Below are 21,198 nucleotides of genomic sequence, written 5' to 3'. Positions count from 1 at the left end.
TTTTTAATTTTGCATTAAGAATCCAAATACACTGCAATATATTTTTTTATTTAATTTAGCAAAAATTAAACGTAGTACAATAAATACTAATCTGATGTATCAAGATGTTTACATTATGAATAATATCTAATTATTATTTTTAATTACAGTATTGCGAAGATTTTTTTGCATTAAGAATCTAAAAACACTAATACAATTACATTTTACTTTAAATAAATATAAATTAAAGCCAATACAACAAATACATTTTGTATAAATGTGCTTCTGTTACTGTACAAATAATATATAATACATAAAATAATACATAATACAATAAATACTACCCTGATGTAAAAAGATGTTTATGTTATAAGAAATATATAATTGTTGTTTTTGCATTACAGAATGATTTTTTATTTATTTTTTTATTTTTTGCATTATGGTTATGGCATATGACAGTAATGTTATAATTCAAAAAATCTTAATGTTAAAATAGGCTTTGTTTTCATTAAGCATTGAATTTTGATTTTGTTTTGAAATATCACTTGGGCATGTTCTAGACAGGTTTTGTCAGATTCACCTTTATGAAGGGATTAACTTGTCTTTGAGTTGTCATTTTAAAGGTCTTCCATGCATGTACCATGTGAATAATTGACAGAAACAAGAATCCAATTTAAAAGCATATATAAATATATATAACTGATCACTCAGTTACTGTAAGTTTTGCTCAGATCTGTACTGAAAAAGCAAATGTATATTGAGTTACTGCAGTGTGTGTGTTCTCAAATATCTTCTTCTGTTCATTTGCTTTCATGAGCTTGAAAGGAGTATTATTGAATGCAGTTACAAAGTTTAGTGCCAAGACACAGTGGGTGTTCAATGGATTAGTGGCAACTGGAACCGGCTTTCTGAATTAAGTCACACTCCCAGAAAGACAACAGATGTCATTTGTGGACCTTTGCCTAATCAAGGATCTATAATCAACTGTAACGTTTGTATGACCACCCAGAATACCTTAGCAAGTACATAGAAACACCCTTGCCACCACCTAGAACACCCACCACAAGCACCACACAGAAAATGTAAAGCATGGTCTTCTGTTGTTCAAGGAACGACGTGTTGTGCATTCTGAGTTGCTATTCTTCTCATCACAATTGTACAGAGTGGTTATCTGAGTTACAGTAGACTTTGTTAGTTCGAACCAGTCTGGCCATTCTCCGTTGACCTCTCTCATCAACAAGGTGTTTCCATTAGCAGAACTGCCGCTCACTAGATGTTTTTTTGTTTTTGTTTTTTTTTTTTTTTGGCACCATTCTGAGTAAATTCTAGAGACTGTTGTCTAGTAAATTCCAGGAGATCAGCAGTTACAGAAATACTCAAACCAGCCCATCTGGCATCAACATCATGTCACGGTCGAAATCACTGAGATCACATTCTGATGTTTGATATGAACATTAATTGAAGCTCCTGACCCATATCTGAATGATTTTATGCATTGCACTGCTGCCACACGATTGGCTGATTAATTGCATGAATAAGTAGGTATACAGGTGTTCCTAATAAAGTGCTTGGTGAGTGTATTTTTTATGATTATTGGCTATTAATAAATTGATGTCAATACTGAATGATGGACATGAAAGTGTCTGTCTACAAATTTATCAAGTGAAATTCATTGTGTACTTGTTTACTAAAGTTTACTATCTCTTTTCTTTTCCAGACTCCTTTGTCAACAGTCAGGAATGGACATTGAGTCGATCAGTACCAGAGCTCAAAGTGGTGAGCGATCTTTTAAAATGCTTAATATGTCATTTTATTCTGCTCAGATCTCTTTAAATTATGTAGAACAGTTTTCCACAGAAATCCTGATGTGCAGAAATGCACATGTCCATTGTGGTGATTCAGTTGACACTACTGTATTGTCACTCTCTGTTACAATGTCTTCTTGACACGATCTGGAGTATCACTTTTGGGTTTTTCTGCTGACATCCCCTCGGAATATCCACGAATAAAAAAAGGAAATGTTCACTGGCACCTCGTACACAATATCACTGTGAACCATGACCAGAATAACTTTTTCTAAACCCAGAATTGACAGTAAATTATTTCCTTAAAGAGACAGTTCGCCTAAACATTCTGTCAACAATGTCATTCTAATTCTACTTAACTTGGTTTTTTTCCTCCATGGAGCACAAAGAAAGATGTTGGGTAGAATGGTCACAGACTAACAGCCTTAGTCATAGATCATTTTAAAAGCATTTAAATCCAGTGAATATGGGTCATTTTAAAAGCTTTTCACGTATGCATAAACATACACAGATTATAGCTTCATGCAAGAATGATGAAACTCTCTCATAATTTATAATGATCCATTTTAAAGTTTCACCCTCATTGTAACAGCTCATTATGAGGCAACATTGTGAAACCATATGCTTATGAAACTTTTACATCCAATCTTCTGTCAGGAAGTTTCTGTCCTCCCCTTTGTTCACGAAGCCCGTGGAGTCCACTTGCGTAATTAAGTTCTCGTCTGCGTCTTCATTACAGAAGAGACTGGAAATCTGTTAACAGTGCACATCACCCTCTGATAAACCCAAACAGTGTTTAATTCATCCCTCTAATGTAAAGGATGGAGGAGGAGGATGTTTGATTAGTTTAATCCCTGCATCAGACTTCCCCCTGTGGGAATCTTTGGAGAACAGAGGTGGCTCTTGATCTTTCTCGTATGGATATTGAGGTGCTAGCTTTGTGGGATGGAACAGATTGAGTCTTTTAATTTCCATGAGGAAAGCAATATTCCGTCCTTCTGAAGATTGAGCTGTTCCCAGGAATGCAAGCTATATCGGTGACCATAGGGCTGCACGATTATGACAAAAATCGTATTTGTCGATTATTTCCCTTAATATTGTAATCACAATTATTAATTTTGATTAATAGAATTGACATTTAATTCCTTTTTTTGTGTGAGGCACATTACAATCGATATTTTTTTTTTTATGTAAGCTACACGTCCAAAAACAAGCATAGAACTTTGTTACCGAATTATCGCTATATTGTAATTGGAGCATTCTAGCTTTGTTGCACCATTACTGATAAGCTTATGTATTCAACGAACATATCTGCGATTGGTTGCAATGCTGAACCACTGAAAAAATGTGTAAATACAAAATTTTAATTCAACGGGAGTAGATCTAAATGGAATGCTGTAATTGACACTTTTCACAATTAGTTCATTGCAGCCGCCGTAATTGTAATCTCGATTATTTTTTTCGATAAATTGTGCATCCCTATGTGACCATATCGGTTAGCGTTTGCTTTATTATTAGCAACGGTCTGATTAATTATGATTACGATTTTGCAAGCAGATAAGATCAGAGATTTGATTTTTATCTTTGCCACTGTACATTGTTTTAATGCCTCATTTCACTTACAATGTGAAATTCTAGATTAGAATTTTATTGTTAACTATGAAAACAAAAGTGCAAAGCAGTATGGATTTGTAATATCTGTTATTGTATAGACCAAAATCTGCAGCAATTTCCACAGAATTGAATTAGACAGAATTTCCATCTGTCGTTGGTACAATTCTACAAGTCTCCCACCTTTGCATGTTTTTTTTTTTTGTTGTTGTTTTTTATATATATATATATATATATATATATATATATATATATATATATATATTGGCTAATTTGATTGCACTGTCAACTACCAATAAGAGTATAGTATCTTTGGATTAAAGTGTCTGCTAAATGAATAAATGTAAATGTTTAGTACTCTCAGCTCCACACATTTTTCCAGAGGGGTTTTTAAACTGGGGTCCCAAGGGGAAGCAAGGGAGTGCTAGGAGGTCTGCAAAAAATGTAAACAATAAAAGTGTAAAAAGCTTGACATTACAGAATTGGACCTTATCACGGTTTCATTCTGCCTTCTAAAGACTGTTTGGAAATAATGAGATGAATCATTATCTTATTCTGTTGACAGCTATTGTTTTGTACGGTCAGAAATGATTAAAAACAATTAAAATAAATCTGAATTTCGGTTTGTGATTTAAAATTTCATGAACCTTTAGCTTGAGCCTCACTGGATGTTGTAAGGCCATTAGTAGTCGACTGATATGGGTTTTTCAATGGTCGATGCCGATACCGATATCTAGAGAGCAGGATGACTGATGTATATGCTAAGTAACATAAAACAATTCAACAACAGCAAAGCCGATGAACACAAAATTCCCAAAGGAAAGCAATGAATTATTTATACAACATTTACTCAAATTTGCAGAAACTTAAAAATAAAACTTGAAAACAGATAGTGTTGGCTATCCATTGACAAACCTGTTGGTAGATTTTGGAACTGACACAAGGGAAAGTTAACACTTTTGTATCGGCCAAGCACACACGGTTGTCGGTCGATACCAATAATCACAAAATGGACAAGTATCGGCCGATATATCGGTCTGTCACTAAAGGCCATATCAGTAAAACTGCTTCGGAACGATGTTTCTCATGAAAGTGCTTTACAAATATACAGTATCTAAATATAATTGATTTTTTTTCTCTTCAGCTTTATATTTAATCATAATTAGTGACAATAAGATGATACGAAAGAAGATACACTGTAAACCTAATACAGAATAAATATTTTTGGAGTAATATTTTACTAATATTTTACTATTGTCTTTAGTACAGTGACAAAATAAAAGACAATTATTTATTTTTGCTAACATGTCGTCTTTATAATATAACACTTACTATTTTTCGCGCACAGTAAAATTGGATCTTTATGCGTGAATATAAAGTTGTCTTTGTATTTTAGGAAGGGGGGCTCCTCGCAAGGGTATCATCATACAATATCTGGGGGTCCGTGGCATCGAAAACCCTGTTTTACCATGTTTAAATAATCCATTCCACAAAATTCATCAGATTTACCATCAAAATCAGCATAGAAAAGGTGATTCTACAGATTGCGTCTGGGTCTAGTTTTTGATCATAACTTTTAACAAATTATTGGTAGGCCCACACGGATGCAGAATGATTTTAATTATTGTAAAATGTGTTAAATGGTGTCTGATTTATTGGTAGCTGAAAATATTATCAGCCAAAATATTCATAACAAACCTGCAAGAGGCTGAGGATGTCTTGAACATTTCGATTGGCAGGTATTGAAATTCTGCTAAAAATCTGCTGACCTTTCTACAGAATTCTGTGGGCGAGTAGTTGTCACATCGCATAACGTGACTGTTTTATCAACATCAAGATTTCAGGTTAAAACTTTTAGGAATGGGTAAGGTGAAGCGTATATAATAGGACCAGTAACGCGTCACCGTTCATTTTGGTATCACTTTTTAAATGTTCCTTGATGTTACAGATTTATTTTGAAAGTAAAAATATTCCATGTTGTTTCACAATTTACATGAAGTCTGAAATCTGCATAATAATAATAATAATAATAAAAAGGAATTAGCAAAATGCTTTTTAAAATTGTTTTAGATGGAGTGTAGCATGTTTAACGGCAGAACGTCAATTTCCCAAAAGTATTTCATGTCAACTACTTGGGTGAGATTTCTCCAAAATTTCTTTACCATTACAAACTTAATCGTTTCACTCTCAAAATGTGCTTCCAGTATATCAAGAGATTTCTCTGTCCTCTTTATTTTTTGGAAAACTGTCAGTCCCCAGCTAGGCGGAATTTTTATCTCGCTGTGCAGAAACAGTCGTCCTCTCATGGACTATCAGGCAGAAGAGTGTTGCGTCAGGTGTCAGGAAACTCCTGAAGTTGCTTCCTTCATGCTCGAGAGAGTGTTTGATGACAGAAGGATGTCGCCTCATTACAGGGAAGTCCTGTATGCAGTAGGGAAGTTCTCCATCTGTTGGAAGTGAATAGTTAATGAAACAGATTTTTCAACTAAGTCCGAGGGGGTTAGTCAATAAACTAAGGGGTGGTCATTTTCGTACCCAATCTCATTAAGAAGTAGATTACATCATTCACTAAGAGATAAGCAATAGATGCAGATGGTGCATCACTATTACTACTGTTCATATTTTGGGTTAGACATTTAGATTTTGGTCTGTACTCTCATGCCTCAAATCATGCAGCTTGATAGGAGGGGTGTGCTTTTACTTTTATAAGCGATCCAATTTGGTTTTTTGCCTGGCGGGAGATAAAACAAGCACTTATATTGAAAGAGGGACCCAAGTCCAGAATAGCATAGTAACTTGGGGGTGTGCTCTTTCTTTTTTCTTTCTTTCATTAGTTATTTAACTTAAAGTGGTAAATCACCCAAAAATGAAAATTCTCTCATCATATACTCTTGCTTCAGCAGAACACAAATAAAGGTTTTTAGAGGAATTTTTCAGCTCAGTAGGTCCATACAATGCAAGTGAATGGTGATCAGAACTTTGTAGCTACAAAAATCACAAAAAGGAAATATAGAAGTAATCCATATGACTCCAGTTTTTAAATCCATATCTTCAGAAGCGATATAGTAGGTGTGGGTGAGAAACAGATCAATATTTAAGCCCTTTATTTTTTACTGTAAATATTCACTTTCACTTTCACATCTGAAAGTGAAAGTTAAAGTGGAGATTTAGAGTAAAAAAAGGACTTAAATATTGTTCTGTTTCTCACCTACATCCATCATATCGCTTCTGAAGATACTTTTATGTTTCCTTTGTGATTTTTGGAGCTACAATTTTCTGATCACTATTCACTTGCATTGTATGGACATTCTGAGCTGAAATATTCTTTTAAAAATCTTCATTTGTGTTCTGCATTAGAAAGAAAGTCATACACATCTGGGATGGCATGAGGGTGAGTAAATGATGAGAGAATTTTCATTTTTGGGTGAACTATCCCTTTAAGGTGCATGGTTTGGCTGTAGCCAAAGCCGCTGTATTATACATTTTTGTAGCATTTTATGCATGTAATTCCCCCCCCCCCCCCCCCCCCCCCCACACACACACACACACACACACACACACACACACACACGCACAAATCCTCTTAAAATGTTGGTCAAGATTTTTTTTGACTTGGTTTCTTGAAACCCGAGCAGACTATGTGAACCTACAGTAGCCATTTATTTCTCTTTACTGCACTGTACTACTGCATATTTGAGGTAAAATCATCTTCCTGATTCATGTCTGTTTCTCCATGCAGGGCATTGTGGGAAACCTGTCCAGTGGGAAGTCGGCATTAGTTCACCGGTATCTGACAGGAACATATGTCCAGGAGGAGTCGCCTGAGGGTGAGTGAGGCCGCGGGGAGAGTGTTTGACAGTGCCCCGTCACCCGAAAGCACCTCCTCCCGTGGAGCAGACTTTTTCTGTCCATGAATTTGTATTATCTCATATGGTCATCTGTTGCTTGAATGATTTATTTATGAGCAAATGGTTTTAGGTTTACACTGAGGTTAAAATTCGATATTTAAACACAAGCAAAAAGCTTCAGTCAAAGTGCTGCATAGTGCCATATGACAGTGAAGTTATTTCTGCGCCACTAGTGGCACCAGACGGAATTGCAAAATTATTGTTTCCAAATATTCTACTTTATTAAATGTTACAATATACACAGTTTCTAAAGCAGAGCCAAATGTGTTAAAATTATTTTCTGTATTAAATAATCAACATTATTTATATTTCATTAATATGCGTTAAGCGTGCCACAGATGCTTTTGATATATCGTAGTTTGTATTGAAAGGAATGTTCTGGGTTCAATACAAATTAAGCGTAATCTACAACATTTTACCACAAAACATGATTTAAAAAATAAAAAAATAAAAAAAGAGGCAAAGATCACAGTTACAGTGAGGCTCTTACAATGGAAGTGAATGGGGCTAGTCCATAAACATTAAAATGTACTCTGTTTCAAAAGTATAGCCAAAAGGCCTAAAAATTATACGTGTTTACCTGATTTTAGTGTGATAAAATCGCTTGCTAACCTTCTTAGTGTAAACTAAATCTGATATTACAACTTTGTTGCCATGACGACATAACGCTAGTAAACCTTGTAAACGACTTTATCACAGTAAAATCATGTTGATCAGAAAGTGATAAAAATGGCCCCAAATTTACAATGTGTGGGCAAAAAAATGCCCCTGCATTGAATTCTACTTTTTCTTTTTTTATTTGCAATATCTGTTTATTATTTTATTTTTTTACTATTCAATTGTAGCCCTAGTTATGTATTATAACATACAATCTGATTTGATGTGGATTTCTTTTTAAGTGTAGGAGATAATACATTCTCAATCTTGAGACTTTTTAATGAATTGATTAAATCAAAGTATTTGACATAAACAGATGTTTGTTTTATATGGTTGGAAAAAATGTTCTCAAAGAGATAAAATATTCCCCTGAAAATCAAATCCAGTTGACAAATATCGCCCCTTAATGTATAAGTTCATTTCTAACATTGACGTGTAGATCACATGTTTGAAAGAGTGTGTATTTTAATGTTTATAGACTACTCCATTCACTTCCATTTTACGTGCCTTAGTGTAACTGCAATTTTTAAATAAACAAAAACAAAATATTTTCTGTGGTTATCAACATTATGCTACAAATGCTGTCGAGCTTGTATTTAACCTGAAGCATTTTCAGTACAATGGTAATACAGGTTTGGAATGACATAAGGGTGAGTAAATTATGGCAGAATTTTAAGTTTTGGGTGATCTATCCCTTTAACTCGTACTGAACTCTCTAATAATGCGCTTTCAACAGAAGATAATGGCCACATTGCTTAAAAGCAGCTTAAATGTGCAGTATTCCAGCCCAGTGGGCTTTGTTGAAAGCTTAAATGTACATCCTGTTCCACTGTTTAAAAAAAAAAAAGAAAAGACTTTGACACCTGCTGTGACTTGTTTTAAATGAGGCTTGCTCAGTTTTTCATTCAGTCAAAGTCTTGGCCTCTCTGGCTGGACTGTGATGTTGAAGTGGAATAATGCTTAAAGTGCAGTGAGAAACATGACAATCAGTGAACCACTCCTCCTAAGATTGATGTTAACACACCTAAATAGCACAAAATAACAAGGCCAAACAAAAGTTGACAGATTTGAACAGTAACATGTTTTCATTCTGTATTGCAAGTCTTTCTCAGAGATGGTTATAACTTTTTGTACAAGCTCTGCCAGGAGATATTATTGTCTATATTGATTTATCATTAAATATGAATGCAGGTCGTGTTCTGTTATAAAGCATCGTGCTCTGGCTCCCCTGTAGCTGTAATATGGTACAATGATGGCATTAGATGGTAATACCATGGCACTTTGATATATGCCTAGCTTACATGATATACTTTTGGAAAGTTGACGTGTGACATGCTATACTCTGTTTGAAACTATTTTAAAGGAATGTTTGTGGTTCAAGACAAGTTAAGCTCAATGGACAGATTTGTGGCATAATGTTGATTACCACAACAAATCATTTCTACTTGTTCCTCTTTTATTGAAAAAAAAAAAAAAAAAAAGCAAAAATCACTGTTATATTAAGGCCAGCCCATAATCATTAAAATACACACTGTTTCAAAACTTTAGCCACAAGATGTAAACATAATCCATGTAAACTTGATTTAAGTGTGATAAAAACTCTTACTAAGCTGTAACACATCAATGGAAAGGAGGAAGCGAGAACCGGCTTAACAATATAAATAATAATTTAAGGGGACAAGGGGAGGGAAACAGAAAAAAATGTGGCACCTATACGCCGTAACGGCGATCATGCCAAATTAAGAAAAACATTTAAAAAGAGAGGGAAAATGCCAACACAGAGCGGCAGCGGGAGAGAGAGAGAGAGAGAGGAGAGAGAGAAAAAAAATTCACTTGCCGGTTCTCCGATACGCCTTAGCCTGGTCCTTGGTCACTCCTCCACCCTCTAGTGGACGACAGCTGCACCTCACCGGGCGGATCGGAGGCAGTCCTCCGGCCCCTGGTGGACGGAACGCCCCGCCGTGATTTCGGTGGACGGAAGGGGTCTTCCCCACCCCTGGCAGCGGTTCTCCCGCTCCAGGCGGTCGGCTAGGAGCCCCTCCCCGCTCGCGGTCGGCGGTCTCAGACCCCGCCGCGTTTCAGCGGCTGGTAGGGGTCTCCTCCGCCCCTGGCAGCGGCCCTGACCGCTCCAGGCAGTCGGTTAGGAGCCCCTCCTCCCCTAGCGGTCGGCGGCCGTTCCTCCGCTTTCAGGCGGCCAGGCTCCTCCGTCCCCCGGCGGATGGCCGCGGCTGCTCCGTTGGGGTGGATGGTAGTGGCAAGGACTCTACTACAGCGCATCCCTCCTCTTCCCAGGTTTCGGCACCAGTGTAACACATCAATGGAAAGGAGGAGGCGAGAACCGGCTTAACAATATAAATAATAATTTAATAATGAACTTAAACCAAAAGACACAAACACACACAGGTGTCGGACAGCTGTCCGTAACTCTCTCTCTGTCACACTGCCGTCTCCAGTCGGCCCTTATCCCTCTCGGGCTAATCAGCCTGATTAGGAGCTGGGTGTGTAGAATTACGACCCGGCCCCGCCCTCTGCCCTGCCACATTAGCTTATCTGTGTAAAGTTATATCCAATATTACAACTTCATTGTCGTGACAACGTAGCACCAATGAACCCTGTAATCTGATTAATGCCGTAACGCTGGTAAATCTCTGATTTCATCACACTAAAATCATGTCAGTGCATATAATGTTTAAGTTTTGTGTTTTAACGTTTATTGACTGGCCCCATTAACCTCCATTGTAAGTGCCTCACTGTACTCGCAATTTATTTATTCATTTATTATTATTATTATTTTTATTTTTTTTTATTTTTTTTAAGGCAAATGGTAAAAACCAACTGCAGGATCTAAGATGTACACTTTGCCTTATACAGTACATTCACATGAATTGTAACTTAAAAAATGTTTTGATTATAAAAGCCCATTGACACTTTATGCAACAGGTACCCATATTTTATGGCATATTCATATAGAGTGGCATGCACACGGTACTCCAAGGTACTTCAAAGTAGACCATTGTTTTTACAAAGTCTATGTCCAAAAAATAATTTTTGAAAAAACAATCATTGTAATAAGTATCTATAAACTGATGGAAAAGATGGAAAAAAATGTATGAGGTGTTTGTAGCATTGTAATATTATTAACAAGTATTTGGCTGTAAGAGGAAAAATAGAGCTTGCAAAGAAATTGCGTTGAACTTTTGATTAATAAAATTGTGATTCATACTGCGTGAAGTGTTGGCAGACTTTCCCGGCTTTATTAAGCAACGCTTGAGTGAAAATGACCCTAATGTGTCCTCATCTTCATTTGTTATCCGTTATTTGCCACTGCCTGTACTGCACTGGCAAAGCTCTGCGTTTCCATATCGATGCTCCGGCCCACAGATAGCTCAGGTGTTGCCATGGCAACAGGACAGGCAGCCTGGCCTGCCACCACCAGACCGTGTCATCAATCCTCGGCGTTTACTTTTGAGTGACGGTGGAGAGATTAAAAGTTTATGCCCTTTTGGCACCAGCTGCACCTGTAAAATCTAAATTAGAGATTAGAGTCGTAACGACGGATTCTTGAAGACAAACCAGGGCTGAATTTCAAAAGAAGTACTGCATTTTGAAAGCCTTATTCACCCCTGCTGGCAATAGCAACATTTGATTTCTCATTGTAATTTTCCTTTTTACCAGCATAGCCTTTGCACCAAAAACTCTGAGCTAAAGGGGAAATTCTGTCATCATTTACTCACCCTCAAGTTGTTCCAAACCCACAAGATGTTCAGCAGAATTTTCAGCCTCAGCATTAATTTTCCTTGTATTAATTGTAACTGAGGCTTTCTGCCTTACATTTGTTTTTGCGTTCCACACAAGAAAGAAAGTCATACAGGTTTGGAACAACACTAGGGTGTGTACATGATGACATAAATTTCATTTTTGGTTAAACTATCCTTTTAAAATACATAACTTTTGGACAGCTGTCTGTAAAAGTCTTTTGATAAGCCGGAAACTTTGCTGAAAGGGATAGTTCACAAAATGATAATTCTCTCATCATTTACTCACCCTCATGCCATCCCAGATATGTATGACTTTCTTTTTTCAGCAGAACACAAACAAAGATTTTCACAAGAATATCTCAGCCCTGTAGGTCCATACAATGCAAGTGAATGGTGGCCAGAATTTTGAAGGTCCTAATAGCACACAAAGGCAGCATGAAAGTAATCCATTCAACTCCAGTAGTTAAATCCATGTCTTCAGAAGCAATATGATAGGTGTATTTAAGTACAAAATTTAAGTCCTTTGTAACTGTAAATCTACACTTTCACTTTCACATTCTGGTGTGGAAGTGACTTTCATTTTAACATTCAGCCACCTTCTGGTTGTGACTGGTCAAAGGTAGAGATTTATAGTAAAAAAAAAAAAAAAGGACTTAAATATTGATCTGTTTCTCACCCACACCTATCATATCGCTTCTGAAGATATGGATTTAACCACTGGAGTCGTATGGATTACTTTATGCTGCCTTTATGTGCTTTTTGGAGCTACAAAGGTCTGATCACCATTCACTTGCATTGTATGGACCTACAGAGCTGAGACATTCTTCTAAAAATCTCAGTTTGTGTTCTGCAGTAGAAAGAAAGTCATACACATCTGAGATGGCATGAGGGTGAGTATATGAGAGAATCTTTCTTTTTTGAGTCAGCTATCCCTTTAAGGGATTTTTGCTGGTCTTTTATGACTTTTTGAGACATGCCTTCCCAGCAGCTTGTTAAGGAGAGATGTGCTTTTACTTTTCTAAGTAATCACACTTATTATTTTTGCCTGATTGTCAATAAAACAACAAAAAAATCCTATAGACTTCCATTGAAGGAAGGAGCCAAGTCATGGGGACCAGAACATCATAGTGACTTGGAGGTGGGCTCTTGGCCAGTAAGCAACCGTCCAGAACACACAAGTAACCACTTAGCGACCACACAGAACACTCTCATGGCGAGGACTTTTGCAAAAGACAAATACCATTCGCATTTTCCTCAGAAAATGTTAAAATGTCATTTTAAAGGGATAGTTCACCCCAAAATGTTAATTCTGTCATCATTTACTCACCCTCATGCCCATCCAAGATGTGTCTGACTTTCTTTCTTCTGCAGAACTCAAACGAAGATTTTTAGAAAAATATCTCAGCTCTGTGTGTCCATACAGTGCAAGTGAATGGTGATCAGAACTTTGTAGCTCAAAAAACACATAAAGCCAACATAAAAGTAATCCATATGACTCCAGTGGTTAAATCTGTATCTTCAGAAGCGATATAATAGGTGTGGGTGAGAAACAGAACAATATAATAAGTCCTTTTTTACTCTAAATCTCCACTTTCACATTCACTTTCAGCTGTAAAAGTGAAAGTGGAGATTTAAATACAGTTTTTGATCTGTTTTTCACCCACACCTATTATATCGCTTCTGAAGATATGGATTTAACCACTGGAGTCATATGGATTACTTTTGTGTTTCCTTTATGTGATTTTTGGAGCTACAAATCTCTGGTCTCTATTCACTTGCATTGTATGGACCTACAGTGCTGAGATATTCTTCTAAAAGCCTTCGTTTGTGTTCAGCAGAAGAAAGTCATACACATCTGGGATAGTATGAGGGTGAGTAAATGATGTGAGAATTTTAATTTATGGGTGAAATATCCCTTTAATACCAGGTAGGGTCATGTTATGCTCCGTTCTGTTCATGCAGAGCTGCTATTTACATCCCTTACCATTCTGAGACAGTAGCCTTCTTACGTGCTCTTAATTCCAACTGACTCCAGGGGTCTCTGAACTTGAAAGTAAGGATTTGCCATGTAACATGATCTTTTGAAGCTTTCGGTCATGCACAGTGTTACTTAGAGATATAACAAAAGAGAAGTTTTTGACTACATGAAGGATCTTCTTGTAGTGTTGTGATTTTTTTGTGTTTTTTCGAGCATTCATTCATACTATTTAACCAATAAAACATCTCCCAGGAGGCGTTCGGAAATGACAAAGCTCCCTAATGGATTTTCCCTGCAGGACGTAGAGTTAAAATAGACCTGAGATAGATCAGGTGAAAAAGTATTAGAGGTGATGTTCCGAATGGAATACTTACTACTTACTTCATATGCATGGTAAACTGCCTACTGTTTGTTAAATAGTAGGCCCTAAGTAAAACTGTATGCATAAGGGCATTATATTTATTTTGCCTGTTGTTTTGTGATAATGACTGGCTGACTGTACATTGTCTCATTATAAATAAACAATTAAAAGGACATAAAATTATGATTTGAGTAAAAATTACGTTATTATGTTAGAAATAAGAGGCCACAGAGTCTAAAGAGACACTGAATTCAACCTCAGATTTCTGTAAGGTGTTTATTTTGCGGAAATGACCGTTTGACTGATCATTATCCTGCTTATCGCAACTTGCCAAATAAATAAATAAATTGACATATTGATTTGAGATACAATTATTTTATTAGCTTTAACCACTGGATGGTGTGTTTGACCAATCAGAATCGAGTATTCCAGAGAACTGTGTAATAAACAATGGGCCTCGTTCATGAAACTTTAGTAAATATATGAGTAAATTAGGAGCAATTTACGTGTAAAATGGACCTTCCTGAAAACTTTCCTCCGGATTCACAATGGCTGCATACACCCCAGATTTGTTAAATATATGTTAGTGAATTCCAAACATTTGTAAATTGGAATGTGTATGCATGTTAATTCACAATTATCTTAATCCACGCCCATGAAAACGGCATATAAGGAAGGTACCAGACTCACTATTAGACACCTTTAACGTCTATGCGGAACAGTAACAAAAAAAATTTTTTTTTATGGAAGAAGTGCATTCACATCATAAAAGTTTGATTTGGCAAACAAAATAGTGTCTTAAAAAGTGAGGAACTTACAGTCATCACATGTTTTTGCTGTCATCAGAGGCTCTTTTGTGAATCAAACAGTCCAAGAGGTCAGTAAAAATGGTTTGACGTGAAGCTTTAGAGTAAAAAATGTTCAGTTCACACCGGTAGGTGTATGTCCACCACCATTAACCTTCTCTGGTTCTTTTGAGCACATCACCAGCATCACTGGTTAAAAACTTCTCGGGTAAATCATGATGGTAACAGTGATATACCTCCCTTGCAACTGGAAGAATCTTTTGGGAAATGATGTAATGTAATGCATGAAGAAGATCTTAGACTGAAACGCTGTTAAAGCTTTGCAAGCCACAACAGATTTTTCCCCATTATGTTGTGTACACACTGGCCTGCAGTGTGTTTATTTATGATTATTTAACGGCATTAGCATTGACCATACTGATTATCAACTGAACTGAACATGATTTTATCTATGCCTATACTGAATAATGATACCTGCACATTTTGGCAAAAGTTTTATGTCATCCGTTCCGGGTATTTTAATCATATAGATCATTTGCATGCTGTGCACATTATGCTTACTATATACTGCAGAAGTAGTAGTAGTATGATAGTGTGCGATATATTTATTTTTTTTTTTTTTTTTTTTTTTTAAACGTAGCCTGAGTTTTTCTTGACGTAAAGAATTTCAGGAATTGTAGACAATTAATAGCACCCTCATGAACAATATTCACTCTCTTGTAGGACATTTAGTTTTAATCTATGCTGATATTTCCTGCTGTAATTATACAATTTCATATTTTCATTCTGATAACGAACGTCACAAAATTGTTACTTAATTTGGTACAATGTCAGACCATTCGCTTGTCATTGACATTTCCTCACGCTCTCAGGTGAATAGTTCAACCAAATCTCCCCGTTCCTCCCCAGGCTATTCATGTATTCAACACACTGACTTGCCATTTTAGCCTATTGTTTTCTTCGAGGATCCCACCCCTCATGTTTGTCCCCCTGAGAAGATTACCAGAAGAAAAAGCACATTTTAATCACAGAGAATTCTCCAAAAAGCCACAAAATTTCCTGATGTATAAAAACCCAATTTCTTTTGGAGAAATCTCAGTGGCATCAAAGTTCCATCAGCTTTCAGTGCCAGTGGCTGTGAGAAACAGAAAAAGCACATCTGTTGAGGAGGGAATAAATGAAGGGGGAAAAATTAAAGTTTTAGATCATCCAGCAGTGTCGGAACAGCTCAGATTTCAGATAAGGCTTGCCTAATTTGTTGGCTGATATTCAGTGTTTCTCAGGTGCATGTGGGCTAGGCGATATAACTAACACAATTATAGCTGTTTACTATGTTTCATCCTTTTGTCAATGAGCACGTTTACATGCACACCAATACGCTGATTACTCTCAAAAAACAGCTTATTTAAAAAATCTGACAAGGCAAGAAATCTGTGTTTACTTGACATTTGAAATAATCACATTATTCTCTGCTTTTGATGTCAAACTGTGAAGAAGCATGTGCTGAACATATGCGCACATTGGATGAGCCGGTAAGAACGGCGGTTAAGGTGTTTACATGCCACACGAAATCGCCATAATGGGCAAAAATCTACCTGCGCCGATCGGTTTATTCTTACGCAGTTTATGACCTTTCCTAAAGGAACGCTGTTTATTGCATTTACATGACCACACCCATTGACGGTTTATTAAGCATAATCGGTGTGTGCGCAATGTGCATGTTAACGCGCTCATTGTTCGATATGTATATCTCCATACTTATTTCCAATATTTAATGCATAAAAGGGTGTTTTTAGTTTTTAATTATAGGAACCGCTTTCAACCAATATTTATCTACTGTATATTTATTAGATAAAAATAATAATACATGAAAATGGCTTGAATCAGAGTTTTGAACCAATTCACAGACATGAATCCTAATTACCAACTTTAAAGTCATTTTTGCATCTGAACTTTAAATCAGATAAAATATAAAAACATGTCTGTCTTAACGCTCTCATTAGGACTCCGACGGGTGAATATCCGCAAAGCCGCGGGTCCGGACGGCATTCCGGGCCGCGTCATCAGAGCGTGCGCGAACCAGCTGGCTGGTGTTTTTACGGACATTTTCAACCTTTCCCTCTCTTTGTCTGTAGTCCCCACATGCTTTAAAACATCCACCATTGTGCCTGTTCCAAAACAATCGAAAATAACTTGTTTAAATGACTGGCGTCCTGTTGCTCTGACCCCCATCATCAGCAAATGTTTTGAGAGACTAATCAGAGATTACATCTGCTCTGTATTACCACTCAATCTTGACCCGCTGCAGTTTGCTTACCGCAACAACCGTTCCACTGATGATGCCATTGCATCTACAATACACACTGCTCTCTCCCACCTGGAAAAAAAGAACACTTATGTGAGAATGTTGTTTGTAGACTACAGCTCAGCATTCAACACCATAGTGCCCTCCAAGCTTGATGAGAAACTCCGGGCTCTGGGTTTAAACAGCTCGCTGTGCAGCTGGATCCTGGACTTCCTGTCAAGCAGACGCCAGGTGGTTAGAATAGGCAGCAACATCTCCTCATCACTGACCCTCAACACTGGAGCCCCGCAGGGCTGTGTTCTCAGCCCACTACTGTATTCCCTGTACACACATGACTGTGTGGCAACACATAACTCCAATGCCATCATTAAGTTTGCTGATGACACGACGGTGGTAGGTCTGATCACTGACAATGATGAAACAGCCTACAGAGAGGAGGTGCACACTCTGACACACTGGTGTCAGGAGCACAACCTCTCCCTCAACGTCAGTAAGACAAAGGAGCTTGTGGTGGACTTCAGGAGAAAAGACAGAGAACACAGTCCAATCACCATCAATGGAGCACCAGTGGAGAGAGTCAGCAGCTTCAAGTTCCTGGGTGTCCACATCACTGAGGAACTCACATGGTCCGTCCACACTGAAGTCGTTGTGAAGAAGGCTCATCAGCGCCTCTTCTTCCTGAGACGGCTGAGGAAGTTTGGAATGAACCGCCACATCCTCACACGGTTCTACACCTGCACTGTGGAGAGCATCCTGACTGGCTGTATCTCCGCCTGGTACGGCAATAGCACCGCCCACAACCGCAAAGCACTGCAAAGGGTGGTGCGAACTGCCAAACACATCATCGGAGGTGAGCTTCCCTCCCTCCAGGAAATATATACAAGGCGGTGTGTGAAAAAAGCTCGGAGGATCATCAGAGACTCCAGCCACCCGAGCCATGGGCTGTTCTCACTGCTACCATCAGGTAGGCGGTATCGCAGCATCAGGACCCGCACCAGCCGACTCCATGATAGCTTCTTCCCCCAAGCAATCAGACTTCTGAACTCTTGATCTCCCACGATCAAAATACATCAGCCCTGCACTTTATTACTCTTTTATCTCACACCGGACTGTCATAAATTATATTACTGTCATTATATTATGTCTCTCTTAACAACTGACTATCAACCGACAGCCTGAATGTCAATACAGTACAATACTGTACATTCTATATATATACTTTTTTCATATATATTTTAATTTTTATTGAATAATGTGTATCTATATAGTATCTATATAGTAAAAAACAAAAACAGCATATTGTATACTGTACAGTGTATGTTATTATTTGTATATTGTTGAGTGTAATTATGTGTATAACAGATGTTTAAATTGTGTTGTGTTAATTTGATGTTTAAGTTGTGTAATTATGTGTATAACAGATGTTTAAATTGTGTTGTGTTAATTTGATGTTTAAGTTGTGTAATTATGTGTATAACAGATGTTTAAATTGTGTTGTGTTAATTTGATGTTTTAAGTTGAGTTTAATTATGTATAACAGATGTTTAAATTGCGTTGTGTTAATTTGATGTTTTTGTAAATTGGTATATGTCTCATCACTGTCACGACTGCTATGTTGATCGGAACTGCACCCAAGAATTTCACACACCATTGCACTTGTGTATATGGCTGTGTGACAATAAAGTGATTTGATTTGATTTGATTTTTTTGATTGATTAGCAAGTCGCGATACCTGGAAGTATAACAAAATGCTCTTTAGTGGCAGAGTAAAAAGCACATTTATATTCACAATGTTGCTTAAGTATAATGCATATCGGCAGCAAAATCATTGCAAAAATATTGTCAATATTCGATATACCGCCAAGCTCTAGTTGCATACATGGTCTTCTGAGTGTTAACAGAGATTCCTTTGTTTCTAAATGCTGTATAATGAAGCAGGAGACATGCATAGACATGCACATGCATACATTTACTCACCAACTCATTCACTCTCAGCCTTGCACATTTCTTCACAACTTCACAAGAAGGCATACGCAAGTTGAAAATTGGAAATGCATCTTTGTTCAAATTGACAGGGCTGGAGGGGGTTCCTCAGGGGTGTAGCTTTAGCCTCTTAATCTTAATGCAGCTGTCACACACAGCACACTGACAGTAAAATGAGCTGCAGAGAGAAAGATGTAAAATGGTATAATTAATGTTGTTCTGCATTCATGCAGGAGGGCGGTTTAAAAAGGAGATTGTGGTGGACGGACAGAGTTATCTCTTGCTGATCAGAGATGAAGGCGGCCCGCCAGAATTGCAGGTAAGAAACTAGGTCAACAGAAAGTACATATTTTCCTTGAATTACTAAAGCGTTTACTAAAGTATTTTGCCAGAATGAAAATGCTACCATGTCATTGATTGGTTAAATGCATTTGAAATCATCCAATCACTGTAGTGTTCGAAATCATATTGGCTAAAATGAATAAGGAACATGTGTTAAGAAAATAAATGGGGTCAGTTCAGGTTGACTTGGTGTTTAAACGTTTATAAAGCTGCTTTCTCCAGCCAACACCGAATTGCAAAAGTAATGATAACTGCAAGTTTAGTTAGTCTTGCCCCAAACCTGTGCCATTGCTCTGTCAATGTCTAAACCAATGCTGAAAGTGCTGAAGAGCCAGTATGTTTATTCATTTATTTTTTCTTTCAACCTTCTAATTGCTTACTTAAGGTGTTGGAGAAGTTACTAAAAAAGTAATCCACTACAAATTACTGAGTAGTTCTCTAAAATGTAATCAGATTGCTTTACCGATTACTTCACCAAAAAGCAATCACATTACTAATTGCTTTACTTTTAAGTTACTATCTAAAACATTTTGCTGAAACGTACAGAAAAGGAAGGACAATTCGAAATTAACTTTTGTTGTAATCAATATTATGCCACATGCAGTCGATTGAGCTTAACTTGTATTGAACCCAGAATATTCCTTTAAAAGTAATAACTTTAATTGAAAGTCAATAGCTGTAATCTGATTACAGTAATTCAAAATGTAATAAGTTACACTACTTTTTTTCTAAAAGTAATTGAATTACAGTAACTAGTTCGTATTCAAACATATTCAATAATAAGATGTGTAATCTGAACACAGGAGGACATGTAACTGTAGATTATGTAGAGAAATACTGAAATGTTTGTTTCGCCATACATACAGTACTAATAATAATACCCCTAAAAACATAATTATCTTTCTCAATTTGCTGCACCTGGGATGCATGCTGACGTGCCACTATAATAATTGATGATATCTGACAAAGTGAGATTTTTCGCAAGTTCGAAAAGCAAAGAATTGTCCAATTAGCTGCTAAAATATTCCGTAAATGTGTCACCCAATCCCCATTCGACACAGTCGATGGCAGAAAGCCTTGTCTTTATGAACGGCTGTACTTGCCCTGTGGGGCCCATTTCTTTGTGGCCATATTTTCACATTTTGCTGCAGCTCAGTGTAATTATAGTATGATAGTTCTCATGGCAGTTCTCAGTTGTGCAAAGCGGGGATGAGTACTCGCTTCCTGTGTTGTGGGAATGGTGATTTCGAGTGAAACTTTCCTGCCAGTGTTGCTCCTAGTGGAATAGCCGTGATAATTATTCTCAGTTAGTGTGTTCCGTTTTGCTGGTTTTATGGTAATGTATAATTGATTAGAATGCAAATTACCTCAAAGAATTTGTAATACAGCCCTTAAGATTTCATGCAGACGTCAATGAGTGCGCATCTCAGGGCACTGAAACAATTCAAGTTACTGGTCACGGAATTCATCCATGATTAGAATTATTCTCCAGCAGCTACGCAAGATGAAAATGAGAAAAGCAAGGTGGGCTTCAGCAATAAACAGAAAATTGCCTAAAATCACTGACACATACCTAACTACACTGCAAAATAGAGCTACTGTAGCATATCACATGGCACGTCTACTCCACAACTAATTCAACGATTTCTTCAAGAATTTAAGGGGGAATTTAATTAGCATTTAATTCTGTGATATAATGAATTTA

At 37.1% G+C, this 21,198-nt stretch overlaps 1 protein-coding gene across 2 annotated transcripts in view; it reads left to right on the top strand.

Annotated features, from left to right (window-relative positions):
* The window catches only part of agap3 (ArfGAP with GTPase domain, ankyrin repeat and PH domain 3), a 224,973-nt gene that overhangs the window by 100,834 nt on the left and 102,941 nt on the right, over nt 1-21,198 (top strand). For both annotated transcript variants that reach the window (XM_051686602.1, XM_051686601.1), the window contains exons 2-4: nt 1,697-1,755; nt 7,135-7,222; nt 19,385-19,470. In XM_051686602.1, the coding sequence (XP_051542562.1) occupies nt 1,697-1,755; nt 7,135-7,222; nt 19,385-19,470 (233 nt within the window). The remainder of the gene's footprint in view (nt 1-1,696; nt 1,756-7,134; nt 7,223-19,384; nt 19,471-21,198) is intronic.

The sequence above is a fragment of the Myxocyprinus asiaticus genome, chromosome 44, assembly GCF_019703515.2.
Source record: "Myxocyprinus asiaticus isolate MX2 ecotype Aquarium Trade chromosome 44, UBuf_Myxa_2, whole genome shotgun sequence".
Classification (NCBI taxonomy): domain Eukaryota; kingdom Metazoa; phylum Chordata; class Actinopteri; order Cypriniformes; family Catostomidae; genus Myxocyprinus; species Myxocyprinus asiaticus.
The sequence above is the reverse complement of the archived record's forward strand: the minus strand, read 5'-3'. Positions and strand labels throughout refer to the sequence as shown.